At 47.1% G+C, this 19,167-nt stretch overlaps 6 protein-coding genes across 6 annotated transcripts; 4 read left to right on the top strand and 2 right to left on the bottom strand.

The window, feature by feature from the left end:
- Positions 1–10: 10 nt before the first annotated feature.
- LAJ45_09852 (uncharacterized protein) lies at positions 11–1,256 on the top strand (the record flags this gene model as incomplete). The annotated part of the gene is made up of 4 exons (XM_046119391.1): positions 11–177; positions 236–481; positions 545–966; positions 1,027–1,256. 4 exons carry the CDS (start codon positions 11–13, stop codon positions 1,254–1,256), a joined length of 1,065 nt encoding a protein of 354 aa, XP_045967466.1.
- A 2,804-nt stretch (positions 1,257–4,060) lies between these two features.
- Positions 4,061–5,468, top strand: LAJ45_09851 (uncharacterized protein; the record flags this gene model as incomplete). The annotated part of the gene is made up of 8 exons (XM_046119390.1): positions 4,061–4,219; positions 4,285–4,389; positions 4,466–4,597; positions 4,669–4,729; positions 4,809–4,926; positions 4,992–5,059; positions 5,134–5,164; positions 5,258–5,468. The coding sequence occupies 8 exons, from the start codon at positions 4,061–4,063 to the stop codon at positions 5,466–5,468; spliced, it is 885 nt and encodes a 294-aa protein (XP_045967465.1).
- Positions 5,469–7,698: 2,230 nt separating this feature from the next.
- LAJ45_09850 (uncharacterized protein) lies at positions 7,699–8,129 on the top strand (the record flags this gene model as incomplete). Its single annotated transcript, XM_046119389.1, has 2 exons — positions 7,699–7,805; positions 7,862–8,129. 2 exons carry the CDS (start codon positions 7,699–7,701, stop codon positions 8,127–8,129), a joined length of 375 nt encoding a protein of 124 aa, XP_045967464.1.
- Positions 8,130–9,888: 1,759 nt separating this feature from the next.
- On the bottom strand, positions 9,889–13,418 carry LAJ45_09849 (uncharacterized protein; the record flags this gene model as incomplete). The annotated part of the gene is made up of 7 exons (XM_046119388.1): positions 9,889–11,352; positions 11,401–11,582; positions 11,642–11,661; positions 11,717–12,164; positions 12,226–13,011; positions 13,316–13,350; positions 13,405–13,418. The coding sequence occupies 7 exons, from the start codon at positions 13,416–13,418 to the stop codon at positions 9,889–9,891; spliced, it is 2,949 nt and encodes a 982-aa protein (XP_045967463.1).
- Positions 13,419–13,931: 513 nt separating this feature from the next.
- LAJ45_09848 (uncharacterized protein) lies at positions 13,932–17,419 on the top strand (the record flags this gene model as incomplete). Its single annotated transcript, XM_046119387.1, has 4 exons — positions 13,932–13,949; positions 14,034–15,522; positions 15,597–16,237; positions 16,307–17,419. The coding sequence occupies 4 exons, from the start codon at positions 13,932–13,934 to the stop codon at positions 17,417–17,419; spliced, it is 3,261 nt and encodes a 1,086-aa protein (XP_045967462.1).
- Positions 17,420–18,009: 590 nt separating this feature from the next.
- Positions 18,010–18,813, bottom strand: LAJ45_09847 (uncharacterized protein; the record flags this gene model as incomplete). The annotated part of the gene is made up of 1 exon (XM_046119386.1): positions 18,010–18,813. The coding sequence occupies one exon, from the start codon at positions 18,811–18,813 to the stop codon at positions 18,010–18,012; it is 804 nt and encodes a 267-aa protein (XP_045967461.1).
- Between the last annotated feature and the right edge of the window lie 354 nt (positions 18,814–19,167).

The raw sequence follows: 19,167 nt of genomic DNA, 5'->3' as shown, positions 1-19,167 counted from the left end.
TCTCCCAAATATGAAGACGATCAGTTTCAGTACCGCATTTCTCCTCATTGCAGGACTTGCGTCAACCGGCCTCGGCGCTCCTACTACTTCGAGACACATTGTTGCTCGTGGTGATGATAATGGTGACGGAGACTACTCTTATGGGACATGCTCGAGCCCCATTGTGAGGAAGGAATGGTATTCAAGCAACCGCTCTTCTGGTGTTTGGGAGCTTTGACTGATTACTTGTTGGTAGGCGTGCTCTTACTACTGAGCAGAAGTCCGATTACATAGATGCCGTCAAATGTATGATGGCTCTGCCTGCAATCGACACTGCAAACGTCCCCGGGGCCGTCAGCCGGTTCGATGATTTCCAGGGTGGCCATATTTTGGCAACAGAGTTCATACACTATGTTGGGCAATTCCTGCCATGGCACAGATACTTTGTATCCGTCTATGAGAAGGCGATCCGTGAAGAATGTGGCTGGACGCTCGGTCAACCGTGAGTACCTCTCCATATACATATTCCACTGCGCAGTTCAAGACAGCTAATAAAGCAAACCAGATATTGGGACTGGACACAGGACTATCAGGATTGGCCTGGCTCGGAGATCTGGGATCCTACCACTGGCTTCGGCGGGAACGGCGTCTACGTCGACTGCCCCGAGGTAACTGTGACCTGTCTCCCCGGCGGAACCGGCGGGGGGTGTATCACTGATGGGCCCTTTGCCAACATTACTGTGCACATTGGGCCCGCGGATAGCCTTGATCGTAACGACCACTGCCTGTCTAGGGACTTTCACTCCCAGTTCCCGGAACAATACTTCACACCCAGTGCCATGAATGCGACCATGAGCCTCCCCACATTCGATGGGTTCCGCCAGAGTTTGGAGGGACTCCTGAACGACATGGAGCACATTGGACAGCACGGTTCTGGCCATGGTGGAACAGGCGGTACGATGGTGGATCTTTTTGCTAGTCCTGGCGGTTAGTTTTTTCCCTCCCAACTCTAAACAGTGATTAAGTACTAATAGCCGCGATATATAGACCCCCTGTTCTACCTTCACCACGGACAGCTCGATAGGCTCTGGTGGCAGTGGCAGAACATGAACATTGACGAGCGCCTGTATGAGATTGCGGGCCCGACAAGGAACTACACAGTTGCAAGCCCAAATGTCACGCTGGATTACATGCTTGATGTGGGCGTGCTAGCAGACCAGGTGCCCATCTATGATGTTATGAACATTGGGGGCTCCTTGTGCTATACTTACGAATAATCGACTGATGGACATGAACATGGATATGGATATGAGTATGTGATGGATGTGAAACGAAGATACAAGCAGTTGTATAACGAATCTTCTCTACTCGTGTTTCTTTTTTGCTATAATGTCTACTATTGTATGTATGAAGTATGGATTGTATTAGTTCCGGCAATATCCAACTGATCAACAAACGAATAAAATGTCTCAAGCGCTATTGCAAAACACCATATTGTCATGATTACTGGTGCGTACCCTACCAAGTATAATAGTTACTTGCATCATATTATAAATACATTACCATACTCTACCGCACTCCCAGAATAGACGAACACCCTTTTAAAATTCGCAAAACAACACGAGACATCTTCCATCAAAATCTCCCGCACCCACTGTGCGGGAAAGTGCAAAACAAAAAAACGCAAAAACAAAAACAAAAGAAAGCCAGACCTCCATCCCCTGACATTAAGCTTTCCACACGGATAGCTTGGGCTGGGGTAGCTCATATTACCAGGCCATTGGGTCGATTACCCACATTAGCACTTTAAGCTTCCCAAGCTAGTCTACTCGCCTACCCACACATGGACCATCGGTGAGCACAGCACAACCCGCCTGTCTATCCATAATAACGCCGGACTACCTATCCTAGAAACCCCAATGTACTATAGCCAACCCCGGCTTTGTAGAGTACATGTGTAGATCACAGCGGCCCGAGCGCGGGAGATTAGGGAGCTGATGAGAGTGTGTACATGTAGGTAGGGCGCAGCTGATTGTAGCTAGCTAGCTTATGTATGGACTAATGTATATATGTAGCTGATCTGTCTGCCCACTCTGAATCAGTAGGCACCTACTTTAGAGTACCAGAGTTGATACTTCAGCGGGACGGGTTTCGAATAGATGTGGGGTGTGTGTGGGAGCGGATATTCTAGGGCGAGGAAGGGGGGGTCAGGACAGGGCCAGGGCTTATCCGTGGGTTTGCAGTAGCATAGATAGGAGAGTAGATGAAGGTACAGTACATATGTCCGTAAGGCGAACGGCGGATGTAGTATATATGTAGACAGATGGAACCATGGGGGTACGGGTGCTAACTGGTACTAGCTAGCTAAAATTGATACCTCTCTGAGTAATCAGCTTCTCTACTCTACTGGAGGCCGGTTAATTTTGTCTAGCTGACGTCCGGAGGGGAGGGGGAGGAGGAGCATGAGGAGCAAGAAGAGGAGGAGGGGGAGTTTATCCTTCTTTTCAGTTAGCTACATGTATGTAACTCTTAAGCTAGAGCGTGTAGAAAGTTCCTTGGCTTGACATCGTGCAGATACTTGGCAAGCAGCTGGGTGGTGCATATCGGCACATTTAGATTTAGATGCTTCTTTGCCTTACAATTCTCCCCCCTTCTAGATCACCTCAAATTCCGCGCAGGCACGGCAGCGCCTATATGGAGAGCAGAGACAGTAGAGTGGAGTACCACAAAAGGTGAGGTGCCTACATAATGTACTCTCCGAGCCAGTAACACAACTCTCCTACACACATTGTCTAAGATACATTTATATACACTGTTAACCCAGTCCTACTTCCCTCTACTCTACCACACAGCACAGACGTTACTTCAGCGACAGAAAGGAAGGGAGGAAAGAAAAGAAAAACCTCCGCCGCTTACTGCCATGGCATAGATTTAAAAGCTGAGGAGGATTCATTTCGGGCGCCATCAACCCGGGCAACTGGTTCGTTCTCAATGGGGTAACGACTTCCGACGCGACGTCGAGTATGTAGCTATGTGCAACCACATATCTAAAAAGTAGGTACTCTACTCAGTATAACTGGGATTCTGGATGCTTGACCTGAGTCGAGTGTAATAGCACACCGGCTGTTGCGGATTTTTTAGTACTCTACTCTAGCAGCATACAGCATCAGCACCAGCAAGCAGTACGAAGGAGGTTATTTTACTTGCCTGCTTTACCACGTGGAGTAAATTCCGGTTGAGACTCCGAAATTCGTCCATTTGGAGTTTATATTATTAGGACGGTTGGAAAAATAAGATCATCCAGTATGTAGCTAGCTACATACATATGCCCCAAACGTGCAACAGTTCAGAAGTCCTAGGCGAGCCCGAGCCCGAGGTCTGGAGATGTTTTACACTGGCCGGTGCCTGCAATTGCAATTGCAATTGCAGTTGTTTCCGATTTTCTCCGCCACTACCATTGACAGTGTGCCACACAGTCCAGCCAATCCGTCCGTCCATACATGTAGCTGTCGCTAAAATTTCCTCCTAGAGTGCTCGGGCATCAGTTTTCTTTTGGCCCTCTTTCTCTGGGGTAAATTGCGGCTTGATCCATCTTTTATTTCTCCCACCCCCCCCCCCCCCCAATTGGCTCGGGTTGCTATAAAGGTAGAGTGGTGTGAAATACGATACGATCTGATACATACCGGGATTTTGGAGTCGGGTGTCCGACCCAACAAATGCCCATTTCCCTGCTTTCCTGAGAAAAAGGTTGTGTGAGACCCCCCGGAGTCCCAATCGGCAGAGCGTCCAGGGCCCGGTGTGTCTCATGGGCCATACAACTTAATGCTGGGTCATGGATTTCGACTAAGGTTAAAAAGGACAAGAAAGCTATGGGGTCGCATCATCGTTCGATTTTATTCCACTCTCTTGACACTTCTCAGGAAGTGTACGAGTGGGACTACCGGACGTTCGTTATAGGATACAGTTGCAGGAACAGCCACAGGTTTTACGATTAGCAGTTCTGGGGATTTCAAGCTCAAACGGAAGGAAGGAAGGAAGGATTGGAAGGGTTGGGAGAGAGGAGACTAAAGAAGAACGAAGGATGGGTGGCTATTATAACACTGACAGAGGAAATAAGCTTATGTTAGTAGCCTGTTTGTCGTTAGTGCTCGCCACGATAGTCGTTCCAGCTCGAGTCTGGGTGCGGTTGAAAGTGGTTCGTTCTTTTGGCCCTGATGACTGGGCGGTTGTTATTGCGACTGTAAGTTTTCTCTGTTCTTCCTTTATTCTGGTGTGTTTTCGGAGAATTAATTGGCCTATGTATAGGTGTTTGGAAACTCATTCTGTGTCCTTGTAATGGTGGGTATGTTCTTTGGTTTTGGTGAACATATCGATAAAGTGCCCCCGAATGAGTACAAAATTGGCTTAATGGTATACTAAACCCCTTCTCCAATCCTAATATTAGTACGAGTACCTTTAAAGATTAACGAGAAGGAATCACCACTAGATCAGCTGGATCACCCAACTCCTCTACATCCCCGGTGTCTGCATCGCCAAAATCAGCGTTTCCCTCTTTATTCGCCGCCTCTCGCCTTACAAAACTTACACAAAGATAGCCTGGTTCATAATCGTATTCATGGTGACTTACACAATAATAATGTTCTTTTTATCTTGACGCAGTGCCACCCTTTTAATCTTGCATGGGACAAGAGCCTTCAGGGAAAATGCTTGTCACCGCAATTCATGAATGTTTTGGCTTATTCGCATAGTGGTAAGCTATTATGCTTTTCCCGCTAGACCCTCGCTTATTTAGCTTCCGATACTGATATGGTTGAGGGCGCTTTCTGTAGCGTGTAACATTACCACTGATTTTGCACTGTTGTTTTTGGTTGTTGCTATGGTGTGGAATGTGCAGATGCCGCGCAGACAGAAAATGGCGGTGTATGGCGTCTTTGGATTGGGCACTTTGTAACTCACCTGCCTGCTCCCCCACGTCTCTCAATGTAAAGACCAGTCTTTCTAACCTATTCCAGTGCAAGCTTGGCGAGCGTCGTAAAATTTACACTTTCTGTCGATTTTGGAAAGAAGGGTGACTATCTCTGTAAGTAGACATCTGGTGATCATTAACGAGATATCACATCGTACAAAGACATCTCTGCTAATAACACCTCATAGACGACATCAATGGTCTCGCAACCTGGTCCATGTATGTACTTACTCCCCTACAGCCGCCCTCTCCCACCCTCGCCCCTACTCAGCAGTAGAGCTTAACCTTCTTAAGTATGCTCACAGCCTCTAGAGTTGAGATACAAGCTGGCATCGTCGCTAGCTCCTTTCCACGATCAAACCTCTCTTCCGGAAATACTTCAAACGCGGCCTCAACTCGTCCGACGCTATCCCAAGCAATAGCAGTGAACGCCCATACCCGCTACAATATTTGTCGCCAACCTCGAGGAGCTTCCAGCACAACCTTGTCACGATGGACAGCGAGAGCGAGCAACATATTGTGAGTAGGGCCCCGGTGGGGGACATGGAGGCTTTGGAGTCGGGGGATGGGCAAAGGCCAAGGACGGATTCGGGGAGAAAGTCGCTGGAACAGTAACATCCTTGGGTAGTTATAATAGGTTGCGTATATAAGTTTTGGATGGCGGGATTTTACTTTTAAGGCGTTTGGCGGTGTTTTGTGTGTGATTAGGTTGTTATCGTTATTTTCTATAGTACGGTGAGCATGAGAGCTGAGAACTTGAGTTCTCATATCTAATGTCAATTAGCTGCAGTGCATGCCTCAAAAATCACTAAGATACGTACTTTATTTGCAATTGTGGATGAAATAATAAAATTTACTTTGCCGAACATCCTCACGGATATTTGTTTAGGACCCTACGTGATGGTAGACATGATATATCCAGACCGGACGCACAGTAATAGTAGTGGGATCCTGTTTAGGAAGGTCCCTTATTATTAGTTTGGGATCGTTGAAATTAAGTTTCTGTTGGAACCCGTGATTAGTAATTAGCACATGCTGTTTGTTAACGTTTGTTTCTTAGCGTTACCAGGACCCACTATAACCCTAAACCTGAACAATGTCCCAAATGATTCTACCTCCCGACCCGTGGGTGAAACAGACCCAGATGCTGTCAAACAGGTTTCTGTCTTGAATCGTGTCGGGCATCGTTAAAGCAGGACTCGATTCTTTACTGGTCCACATGTTGAACGCGGATCGACTGAGGATTGCCCATTCGCCTATAATTATTGTCAGCTGTATAGAATAACTGGTGAGGCTTTGGAGGAAAGAGTTTATTGGGACTGAACGTTCCTCTGAGTGGGGGTATTTGCAACGGAGGACCAAATTCCAGGCGTACGCGTGATATAACCGTTAGGAGCCTGTATAGAATGCGCTATATGAGTTTTAGAGATGTAAAGTGTTCGACCAAGCAATTGAATCAGACCTAGTACGTAGTGTGTTGACAAGTGGTTGGAACACCTCTCCTCACATGTTCTCACTCGCCTGGCTTGGCGTCAAGAGCGAATCTTACATATGTAGTTCAATTGATTTGGTTTTGTCCTCAGGGTGAACCCACCGCCAGCTTGAACTAATTACGAAATGTTCAAGGGAGTAGCCAAACGTTGATCTAAAAGAGTATCTGCGTGATCTGCCATGTATTTGTCAGTGGAACAGTGGCATTCCTCTGAGTGAGCTTTAACTAAAGTATCGGCACGACCATTATGATGTAGATCTATAGAGGCACTTACTTACCTCCATCATACTATTCGCTAGAAGCCACGAGTTTCCGTATAGATGCAGCCCTATAAACCAGTAGTCAAAGCGGTCGTGTAATTCATCTATCAGAAGAGTCATGTGGATTGAAGGATATTTGAGGGTGAAATCCCACGACCCGCCTTTGTGCTGATCATTGTGTTTCAGTGATACATATATGTGTTCTCTCGGCTGTGGCTACATGTAATTAACTGTGCGCCCTTGGTACCGGCTTGTGTGGGTTCTTTTATAGACCAACTCGCGCATGGAACATCGTTTTCTGGTCAGCTCGTTGCCACAGTGACGTTAGATTTCACTGGTTAATTATCTGTTTCGGGTTGGAAGTCTGGGGGCTAGGAGGGAGGGAGGGGCGTGCCCTTGCTATGGAAAGGGGCTTAAAATCCCATATTCACCCACTCTCTCCGTCTCCCTCTCTTCCCTCACTTGCTCATATTCTTAACATCATAAACTAGCCCGGCCCTCAAATAATCCATCCCTCAAATAATCCATCTCTGTTACAGAAACACTATGATTCTATCACACTATATCTTATTCTATCTCAGAACCTCTATTAATTTTCTAATCATTTAGGATATCTACCACGATTGGATGATTGTGACCAATATTTCACCTTTGCTCAAGACGTGACTTAAGCGCCATGTGTCATAAACACAAGACGCCGCTCATATATTCTCCGCTGACATGACTTCGGGTAAAACTAAGCCAAATACCGCCTGTCACGACCCCAACCCACATCGACCCAACACACATGAGGCTTACTACAGATCATGTACGCTGTCAGAAGGGTAATTCCATTCCCCCCAAGCACCTAACTCCGTTTAGGAGACTTAAAATTACTCAATTGCTCTCCTGGTCGTTGAGTTATCCTGACCTGAAGTGATTTCGACGTTGTCGTGAGGTGATCGGTTATTTTTGATACCCGATAATACCTACAAAAATTTCCGTCAACCTAGCCTATTAAAATGGTAGCTGCATTTACTTGCCCGCTTCCCGCTTTCTATGAGGGCACTGGTGAGAATCCTCATAGGCGTTGCGTTGGAAGGGTGTTTCCAAGATTCATGTTTGTCGTGTAAGTATATTGACCTTAGTTATGATGGGGTTGCTAGCTGATAGACCCATGTATAGTCGGCACATAAGAAGGGTATATATCAAACAAGAAAGATGTCCTGAATGTGGTTTACGCTTTGGGTACAGGTATGAGATGAGTAGACATAGAGCGAGCAGATCTAGTTGTAAGGGGTGGAATGGAGAGCCGGAGGTACCACAGATAGCCATCGACCTGTGCAGAGCTCTGTCGGAGGTTTGCGCTGGATCGATCCAGCGTACTAGAGCCGACTCCCGTAGTAGTCAGGGCTGGATCACTGGTTTCCCTTTGCGCAGGTGGGGTGAATAGAGCTTTACCCCACGAAACATCGGGATACAAAAGACTCAACCAATAAGTGAAATTACTGATTTTAAGATTGCGATGGGTAGAACTGTATACTAGTATGCGCTTTAAAAGGAGGCCAAATTATTTTTATCAGGCAAGAATTGGTCAAGTTATTAGCTGTTTAATTTTGCATCTTCTTTTGCGGATTTGTGTGTTGCAACATTCAATTAGATCTTGAACTTTGGCTTATCTTTGACTCTACGACACCCATAGACCATTTGATATTTACTTCTATCTCAACCAGGGTAGACAGACCTGATGATTCTCTTTCCAAAGATACCAAAATCATTATAATTCATTAATAATTGGCTAAGCTATTATATCTTGGGGTCTGGCAGTCAAATTTGTCGGTTTTGCAGCCAAGTGAGGGTCTAACAGACTGGATCTCTTAGTAGTATTTGGCCACCGCTAAGCATAGACTCCAGCTCTCACAGCTCAAAGGCTGTATTAGGGATCTTTTTGTATCGCCACAAATGAGTACTGCCAATTTATTGAGGCAGCCGGAGACGAAGCTAAATTTTTTGATGCAAGCGCCATAGATTCACCGTTACCTAGCGCTGAAATATGGTACAAAGGCCAGTACTGGGAGTCAGAAGGTTACCATTAGTAGCCCAATTGCATACTGAAATTGCGAGTTGTCAAAAGTAATGGGACACAACGGGATAGTACCGCAATATTATTGGGGCAGAATGACGAATTGGATCAGTCGGGTTCGGAGTGACCGCGGCCCTAGTGTTAGACACTAGGTCTAGGAGAAGGTAATGGAGCTAGATCTACAAGGGCTCGAGTGAAAACCGATTTTTGGGGCCTAGCTGGTATGGGTTTGCAAGTAAAGTTTGGCAGAGAGACGTAAAGCTTAGTCGGAAATCATCTTTTGCCCACTAAATTAAACTTACCCTTACACCACTACAGGATACATAAGATGTACTTTGCAATTTGACAAGATGGATATGAGGTTGGCCGGTACATACATGTATGAACATTAAACTGAGGAGCTAACCCCAGATATGTATGGAATAGCTCATTTTACGGAAATTAGCAAGGCCCTTCTGGGGCTAGCTGGCCGGCTTGTACCTTATAAGCTTCTACCGGCTCCGGAGTAGAGCTAAGGTATACATATATTCCTCTATCTTCTCAGATCACAATCTGTGGACCTGAACACCTACAACCAAGAAGAACAGAACCGACAATAAAAGAGACCTAGGATTACTTGCTTCTCCACTTGTATTTTCGAGGACTCGAGATTTGTTTTACAATTTACTTTGCTGGTGTTCTCGGGGATGAATTTAAAGAGTGATTTTCTGTGACGCTTGGCAGTATCATTGGCTCTCTACTAAGAACGAACGGCCGCATAATCGGGGGTTAATAAATTTAGGCTATTCATGAATAACGCCCCAGATAAACCTCCTACTATATGATGTGATTTAGTGGCAAACACTGCTCTGATAATGATAATAAAGACTCTCAATATACTTATTACTGCCTAACGATATATCATTCCATAAAATTACAGATCCATATCAACCCGCGAACGCGTGCGAACGCTCAGTGCTCAAACAAAATTATAGTCATACAATATAAACCACCTGTAGCCGGCCATCTTTGAGGGCATTCGCCGTTTAAGGTGAGGGTTCACGGCTGTGAATCTTTGTAGGCGTAAAATAGTGTTGCTCTCTTTGTACGTGTGCCTCTTGCCGCCTGGATTGCACTCTCAACCTACAGCTCAATGACCTCGGCCTCGTACCCTCTTCGGTCTTCGAGGCGGCTCTTCTTCAGACTCCTCTATTTCTGTCACGTCTGCCGTGCTGCCTAATTCAGCTACTGCTAGACTTTCCTCCGTCTCTGGTTCTGGCTCGTATTCTTCATCTACGCTTTCACCTGAAACTTCGTCTTCTTGATGGTGCGAGTCTTCTTCCGATGTTGTTTCATGTGTGGATTCTGAGCTTCTCCCTGAGCGGTCGCGGACTCTGGTAGCCGCGGTAGAAATTGGAAGGGTGGTTGTCTGTGTAGGTTTGGCTTGATTTGCCTCTGCGGCTGTGATGCGAGCACGGGAGCGCTCGGTAGTACCCTTTCCACCTTTCAGATATTCGAGTTCCTTCTTTCTAGTTCTCTTTTTCTTTGCTGCGCCTGCAGCTGCAGAGGGGTTAATCATTTCAGGAGGCTCGAATTCCTTCTGTACAAACTTGATCTGCTTGTTGTTGTACCCGTAATCAAAGAACAGTTCTTCTCCGGCGCGGAGGTCACGCCTGGCGAACATTCCGATTCGGTGTGTGCAGTTTACCATGAATACCTTTGCACCGCAATTTGGACTTGTTTTTGAATGGTTTACATAGCGAAATTTGTTGCCTGCACGGGTGGCATCGATTACATGATTTAGGTTAAGATTAAAAAGGAAGGAGACGCCTCGTTTGTCGTACAGTTTACCTCGACGGTCAGCTTCGTCAGAAGTGATTACTTCGCCCTTGTATTCGCCTAGGAAGGCGTCTTTTTTGACGTCCTCGCCCACGAAGAGTCCGAAACCTGCAACAGCAGAACGGCCAAGGAGAGTTCGCTTTGGCATATCACGTTGAAGCCATACGTTCTGGCAGCCTTCGCGGAGGAATCTTTCTTCATATCTGTTAACTGGATCCAATGCTTCCGCGGACCCACAAGAGTGACAAAGGTCAACGTCACATTCGCGATTGGCCTTGACGCATATGCAGGAGTCCTTGACGCATGCTCGGCCTTCTCTTTTACAGGCGCACCCACGCCATCGGCGGGGGCAATCGGGGCTGCAGATACAGGATTTCTCGCATGTGACATGACTGATGACACATGGGCAGCTTTCCGTGCATTGTCCTAGATGGCGGCAAGCTTGGAATGCGGACCGTCGTTCGTGGGCGTGGGTTAAGTAGCAATCTGCCGGGTAACCGGGAAGAGAAGAGACGGCGGGCTTCTTACGTTTCGTGCTTGGTCGAGGTTCATTGTGTTCTACTGTTGCGACCTGGTCTTCGGTCTGGCAGCCAGGAGGCATGAGAAGATTCTCTATCCCTAGTTGACGGTAGATTTCGGCACAGGGCTTGTTGATTACGCAGGTGATAAGACATGCGCAACGGGGGTTCATCTTTAATACCCCTGCCGAGCTTCGCAATAGCTCCAACTGCGCGGTTGACCAAACTCCCGTCACTGCTGTTTCTTTGTTGATTTCCTTCAAACGTCAGCCTTCATACAATGATCTCAAGTCTCTCCAACCCACCTTCATAAAACATCCCTCAGAGCACAGGTTCTCTTCACCCTGCTTGCCGCCCCACGGATCCTTCGTTGCCCCTTTTGCACCGTAAGACCATCCTTGAACATTAGTCGCTAATCTAAATATTGTTTTATCTTTGCCTGTGGCGGTTATAGTCGACATAGCCAGACGGTCGTGATCTTTGTTCACTACGTTATCATGAAATGTTAGCATTGAGACTTTGGGAGTCTATATCTTGTATATTTACCGTGAAAAGGACACTCGTGCCTATGTTAAGTCAGCAAATACTCCATCAGGTATTCTGTCACCAGGGCCCACTTACATGAAACATAGCAAACAGTTTAAGGCCGCATAACTGTCTAGACTGTACGGAGCAGGGTCTTCTCCTTCAATTACACCACGTCCTTCTCTCCCGCCCCACCCCCCATCTTCTCTCCCACCCCCCATCCCCGTTCTTGGTGGATCTACACGTTCCTTTACCATCTGATCTGCCCTCTTCATGATCTCCCACATGGATAGATCAGTTATTTGCATGAACACCCTACACGCGGTTTCTGCTCTATCTAGTTCATCGGCCGAAATATCTGCTTTTAGATTTTCACGACAAGCTCTCACTTTTGGATCTTGGGGATCGAAGTCATCCGGAAGTGCCTCGCGACGAATGGACTCATTGCGCGGGTGGGGTGTTAGAAGGTAGTGTGTTACAGAAGGTAGTGACAGGTCCAAATCTTTCAAGAACGAATTTATGAAAGTTGTGTACAGCGCCGCATCTAGTGGAGTCAACAAATGGACGAATTCTGAGGGGAAGGGGTCTACGATCCCGAATCTTACATTCGCTGTTCTTTCCCTCTTCTGCACTCGACTTTGTCTTATCAAGAAAAGTATCTTCCAAGTGCAATTCATCTTCTTCTACATCCTCTCCAAAGTACGGGAAATATCTCATTATCTCGTCATCATCTGCTAGAATATTGTTCCTGAGCGTGGTATAGCTGTGGTATTTCGGCATTTGCGCCAGCGTCTTTGGTGTCTCACTAATTGTGGCCGGCACCACCAATTTAATTTCACTACTAGAGTGCGCTTTCCCATGAACCCTAACACTAAACCTCCCGACATCTAACCTCTTATCTTTTGCCTCAGTTACGGCAATTTCAATGGATTTCATATCCTCAAATGGTGAGGTCTCATCATATATTATGCCCGGGGGAGGAGTGCGCGAATTTAAATCGAGTCGCGCAGCTGTAAGAGTACTGCGAACGACATAAGCGTGCGTCTTTTTCATTTCTGCGATATGATTCCGTAGAATTTCTTCAAAGCGAGCGCTTTGCGCATCAAGATTCTTCTGGCGCATATTCCCCGACTCGATATTCGTGGGATGCCTTCTTGACGAAGTATATGAATTGTGAACTGGGGTTTGCACCGGCGAGGGGACTGGAGATAGTGACGACGAGGTCTTTGGAGTGCTGGGTACGCGGCTAGATGGGGTAGTTGATTTTTGGGAGCGGCGGTTCGCCATTGGGATGGATGTGGTTGGTAGTTCTTGAGAGGTTGATCTTTCCTGCCCGCCTTCAGGGAAAGGTGTTATGGATCGTGGTTGTGGGAGCTCACTGTCGCTGTGTTCTTCATCGTCACTGTCAGCTTTAGATTTAGTAGCGGGATTGCTGCGAGAGCTTGAAGAGGTAGGGATTGTAGTTTGACGGGGAACGACCCCAGTTGAGGAAGTCGCACGTCGAGATGACCAGCGCGTCCCTGTGTCGCCGAAGTTCCAAACTTTTCCGGCCTTCGGCGCAGACTTCTTTGAGGGTTGCATTCGGGGTGAGGTGGTAGTTGTAGAAGAAGAAAAAGTTGAGGGTTTTGGTTTAAGGTGGAGAAGGCATGAGGGGTTATGACACGAGAGGGGGAAGAAGGTGACGGGGGAGCACACCTATGGTATGTCTGGGAAGAAGCAGCCAACTAAGGCTGTGCTGTTGTTTATGCACGTCTCTCGTATGTAATATTATATATAACCATTACCAAGTGATCCCCATTTGTTGCCGAGTGAGTTAGGAGGCCAGTGCTAGACAAGTAGAGATTTAAAGAGTGACCCTCGAAAGTAAAGTAAAGAACGAACAATGGAAGGGTAGGGTGGAGACTGCACAGATAGAAGGAGATGGTAAAGAGAGATACGGTATGTCGAGTGCGCGTGGATGAGGCTCGGTAAGGAGACACGATGAAGGGGGAAGAAGGAGACGCGTGCGATAACTGACTGCAATCTTACATAACTCTACTGGCTTACGGTCATGACATGTTAGGAGCATGTCATGGGTCCTGAATTTGACATGCGTTGCTGATACATAAATCTTACGACGTAGCGAAAAGGCAGTCAAAAAAAGCATGCGGATTGGAATCGCGAGATTCGATGTTACGCAGGGGTAACCACTGCGCAGTCTGTGCCGCTGAGACAGAAAAGTGGTTGCTAAGAACCCCACTGCCCCTCCTCTCAACTCAACGCACCCCACCCCACCCCACCCCCCTCTTTAAGAGACGATAAAAACTGAACAATGAGGTCGCATCTGGAGGTAAATCAGAGGAAGAAGCATCTCTTGTCCCAATAGCGCCCAAATCCCTAAGCCTATTATACACTGACTCCTAGTTTTACCCAGCACCTCTCCAACATCTCGCCCATCACCTCTCTCGCCTTTCTCGACACCAAGTCTTCTCCACCGCTCCTCCTTGCCGGCGAAGGCCCGTTCGTTAAGGTAGTTTCTACAGGTCCATCAGGTATTTTAAAATCCTTGGGGCCGGTCCGTGTCTTTACGCGCGAACGAGTTCATGGCATCACTCTCACCCACGATGAATCACACGTTCTTTTCTGGGGTGGTCGTAGCATCTTCACCACCTCTGTCTCCTCTCTGCTCTCACCAGGTCCGAAGCTAGATGAGATAAAAGCCCAGGATTGGATATTCCATGCAGTCTTTCTTCCCACAACTAATGGGAGTATCAAAATTGTTGCGATCACAGCTCACAACTCGCTCCTCCTCTACACCCCCGAGTCAGGGTGGGCCGAACTTGCATCCGGAGAGCGGTGCATGCTTTACTCGGCTCACCTCTTACACCTTCCTGCCAACTCGAGGAGCGGAGAGTCGGAAAGGATACTAATTGCAGCCGGAACTGTATTTGGGGAGATCCTCTTGTGGTCAACTGTGCTAAACCCCATCAACCAGAAGTGCTCCGCCGAACTGCATTATCGACTGCTCGGTCATGAAGGTTCTATCTTTGGTGTCAACATCTCGCCTCTGTATTCCGAGAGACGTTATCTTGCATCTTGCAGCGATGATCGTACAGTTCGTGTCTGGGATGTTTCCAATCTGTCTGTTTCAGGCACCCCCGAAGATGTGAGAGATGGCACGCTTAAAAATACTGGATTTGGCCATATCTCGTCCACAAAAGGCGGTGAATGCGTCTCCCTAGGCTGGGGTCATACCGCACGTATTTGGGGTGTCCGCTTTCTTCCAGATCTCACAGAAAATGGGCAAATTAGGATCGTCTCTATTTCCGAAGACTTAACATCTAAATTTTGGGTCTTTAACCCCTCAAGCACTAGAGTCCCTACCGGGAAGAATCCTGCAGTAGAGCTAATAAATACAGCGACATATCTTCTACATAGCGGAAAACATATTTGGTCCTATGATCTTCACTTTGAGCGTGGTCTCCTTGCGACTGGGGGAGCAGATGGGAGGGTAGGATTAGTTGAATACAATCCCATTAAAGGAAAGGAGGAAGAGGAATGGGATATGGGGACTGTTCTTTCGAATATTGGCACGAATCAGTTGAAAGGATCTAAGGATACATTCAAATCTTACGCCGTGTTGGACTCAAACCGCTTTCTTGTCACCACCTCACAAGGGAGGCTATTGACCTATAATCTATCTACAAAAGCATGGACGCTTATCACACAATGTGAGAGCTTAAGTAGTTGGAGCCTTGTAGCATCCTGGGAGGATGAAGGAATGGTAGCGCTTGGAAATGGCAGGGGAGAGGTGGGAGTGTGCTATGTTGATAGAAATGGAGAGGTGGAGTGGTGGCAGGCCGGCGGGGAAGAGGAACGCGGGAAGGTCGGTGGTATTTGGACTAGCATAGGACCCGGAGGAGGTGTGTACAAGCTCTTGCATGTATTCTTAGACAAACAGCCTGTATCTAATAGATACAAATTTCCCCCATCGCAGAAAACTCTGGGAAAACTTATAACATCCTTACAACCACCCTCTCCACGACTATTTTCACCCTTCACACATTCACTCGCGTTCTCAATACTACCACTCATTCACCCCCTCTCCAGCTCATTTCCCCCGTTGAGGAAAACACCAAGAGATTTCTTCCAACCTCTCTCTACATATCCCACACAAATACAACCCCTCTTATATTTCTTGGTTCCCGAAATGGCGCACTTGCTGTCTACTGCCGTACCACTGCTGCCCTTCTAGGAGTATATCACAATATCCACTCTAGTGACGCAATCACCTCCATCACACCCTATCCTTCTCCCACATCAAGTCTCTCAAATTCCTCCGTAAGTATACAGACCGTTGGCCGCAACGGTGGACTCGCAATTCATACCTTTGCTCTTTCCCCAGAGCCCTCACTATCAACAATCCACTCTACGGCACCAACAAATTGTAATGTTATTGAAGGCGCTTCATCTTCCTCTCATAAACACATTTGGGGCTTCCGTGGCAAGAACTTCTTTGTGCACGACGAAGGAAAGGGTGTTGATATTGCTGTTGTAGAATGCGGGGGCGCACACCGCGCTTGGTGCCTGTATTGGAAGGAAAGCACAGGCTGGTTGGTTTGGACTAAGGCTTCAAAGGTAAGCTATTCACCCTGTAGTCATGAGATCTCACTCGGCTCCCATGACTAATCATTGACCCTCAAATAGGTTCATATTGCCCCACTCCCGCTGTACCCCCAGCGTCCTCTGACACTGGGACTTCATGGACGGGAAATCAAGTCTATTGCGTTTGCGCCTTCTACGGGCCTCCTGGCTACTGGTGCAGAGGATACGCTTATCCGCATTAGTTCCGTCAACACCATTACTGGGAGCGTAGAAGGTATTGCAGTTGTAAAGTGGCACACAACGGGTGTTCAGCAGCTTGTATGGAGTGAGTGTGGGGGATGGCTCTTCTCTAGTGGTGGGGTTGAAGAGCTCGCGGTCTGGAGAGTCAGGGATGGCGGCGTAGTAAGGGAGGCGAAAGGGCCTTGCGTAGACGGAGATCTGAGGATCCTGGGCCTTGGGGTTATAGATGTCCATGGAAAGGATGATCAAAAGGTCGGGTTTGTGGTGGGCGCGGGATTGAGTGATAGTAGTATCAAGGTTTACTACTACTCACTCGCCTCGCGCTCATTCACTCTCTTGTCGCAGGGTCGGTACAAGACTAATTGTATCCTCCAAACTACCTTCACTGTACACCATAGCACTGGCAAGGTCCATCTTTTTATTGCCGCCACAGATGGGTATGTCACTGTCTACGATCTTTCGTCACTCTTGCAGTCTTTTGGGTTCAGCATTTCCCGCGGAGGACTATTGCTGCAGGAGAGTATAGGGCGGGTAGAGATGGTGAAACTTCCAGAGATACTGTTGACGAAACGAGTTCACCAGAGTGGTGTCAAGGCCTTTGAAGCTCTTGTTGGTGAGGCTGGGGACGTAGTAGTTTATACCGGAGGCGACGATTGTGCGTTAGGGATTACGAGGGTTAGGTTTAGCGGAGAAGAAGGCGCGCGGGCTGAGACCTTCATGGTGCCAAGGGCACATGCCTCTGCTGTTACGGCTATAGTGGTTATGGGGTCGAGGGTAGTGAGTTCTGCGGTTAGTCAGGAGGTTAAGGTGTGGGATATGGAGATGACTGGAGATGCCGTAAAAGTGAGGTTGTTGGAAGAGGGATATTCATGTGTTGCTGATGCGGTAGGGGCTGTAGGTGTAGAGGGTAGAGAAGGAGAAGACGGATGGGTAATTGTGGGAGGTGTTGGAGTTGACTTCTGGAAGGTTAGATGAAACTATTGATTTTTAGTAGTTAAAAGCAGAGTGCCGTTGGTGGAAAGTTAAGACCTCCTCTAGAAATAAAAGGTTATCTGCGGTTAATTACGATCCAGCTATTGGATAGGTGTGCGACTCGTTATTTAGTGGCTTGACTTCCCTAGCTCCAAGTCATTTTATCCCTCCGATGGAGCTGCCAGACGTGTGAGTTAGGTTGATCCTCCTCCTGAGGAATATTTCTGGACGTCGGGAGTCATTCAAATATAAGGAGGTTTGATCGAGCAATGGATCTATATTGTTTTGGAAGTAAAGAATTTAATTTTACGTTCCCAGGAGAATTTATGAGTGACATCAAAATCAATGCATGTATAGCTATAGATATACAACCTCATGGAAACTAGAATTACAAGTTTTAGTGGACTCAAGGGTCTGTACATGTACCTCGATTCATGCAATTCCTTGCCATGATCATCTTACTCCTGATCTTTTCCTAGAAATGCATCTCTGTCGCTCCTAATTACCACACAGGGTTCAAACACAAGGAATGTTCGGCTAGAAACCATTTCGCCAAAGATTCTTAGTTTATTCCCCTTTCCCTATCTCCCATTTTATCCGTCCCATTCATCCTCTCCATCACTCTCTTCATAATTTTCTCCATAATCGCCTCCATAATTGTCTCCATCATCCTCATTCTCTCCATTCTCTTCATTCTGTATATCCTTTCTGCCATTTGATTTCTCGCCGTATCTCTCCTTCACGCTACCGCGCCGCGGCCGACCCCGCTGGGAAGTAGCCCTCCTGTGTTCTGTAGCTTTATCAGTCAATCTCAAGAGTCTGTTCTTGATACCTCTCACCGTCCTTTCGCTCTGGAATTTTGCCCTATACTCAGCCGCAATGATCCCCCAACTGAACGACCGCCCACGAAGCCACCCGTACCCTTTTTGCGTCTCTTCCCTGGCACATGGATTTGGTCGTGCCTGGAGGACCTTTCCCGCAATGTCCAATAGCCATTCATCCTCTTCCTTCGACCACATCAAGTAAGCCCGGTTGGTAATTTGAGCGGATACAGTAACGGGTTGGGCGGACACAGAAATGGGTTGAGCAGGTGCGGTACCGGGTCGAGCAGGCACGGTAACGGGTTCAGGAGGCACAGTAACGGGTTCAGGAGGCACAGTAACGGGTCGAGCAATTTTATCAATAGTGAAAGGGTCTTTATAGATCGCTCCCATGTCCAACCTTCTCCACCCATTACTTACTTGCCAACGGAAAGCAAGGACATCCTCGTTTGGGGGGTTTGTATAGTCAGGGAAGCTGAGATTAAAAGCGTCAACGAGTTCCTGCCATGATTTGCAAGACTTCTCGTTTATGGCTTTACTGAGCCAGGAGTCGTGGATCTTCCCCCACTTGGACATAAAGTAGTGATATTTGAATATAAATATTGAGTATCGTGGCCTATATATAAAAAAGTATCTGATGTCGTTGTAAAAAGAAGAAAGATCTTTTGATTAATGGTAGTGTGCAAAAGAAGTAAGATGTTCTGATTAATGGTATATGTACGTACATCTAGTGGGAAGAAATTTAATCTAGGGCTAGTACACAAATGATTTGACTGATGTGTCGACTAGGCGGAACTGAGGATGCCTTGACACCAGAGTTTAGTGAAACTCATTGAAAATGCGTGTTAAGTACTTTCTTTCCAGCCGACAAGTTTTAAGAATACAACACGTATATTGGAGCCGTGTTAGGGCTTAACCCGAGGTAACGAG

Source organism: Morchella importuna (genome assembly GCF_003444635.1).
Source record: "Morchella importuna strain M04M26 chromosome Unknown Morimp01GS039, whole genome shotgun sequence".
Classification (NCBI taxonomy): domain Eukaryota; kingdom Fungi; phylum Ascomycota; class Pezizomycetes; order Pezizales; family Morchellaceae; genus Morchella; species Morchella importuna.
Note: the sequence above shows the minus strand (reverse complement) of the source record. Positions and strands in the feature narration are given on the sequence as shown.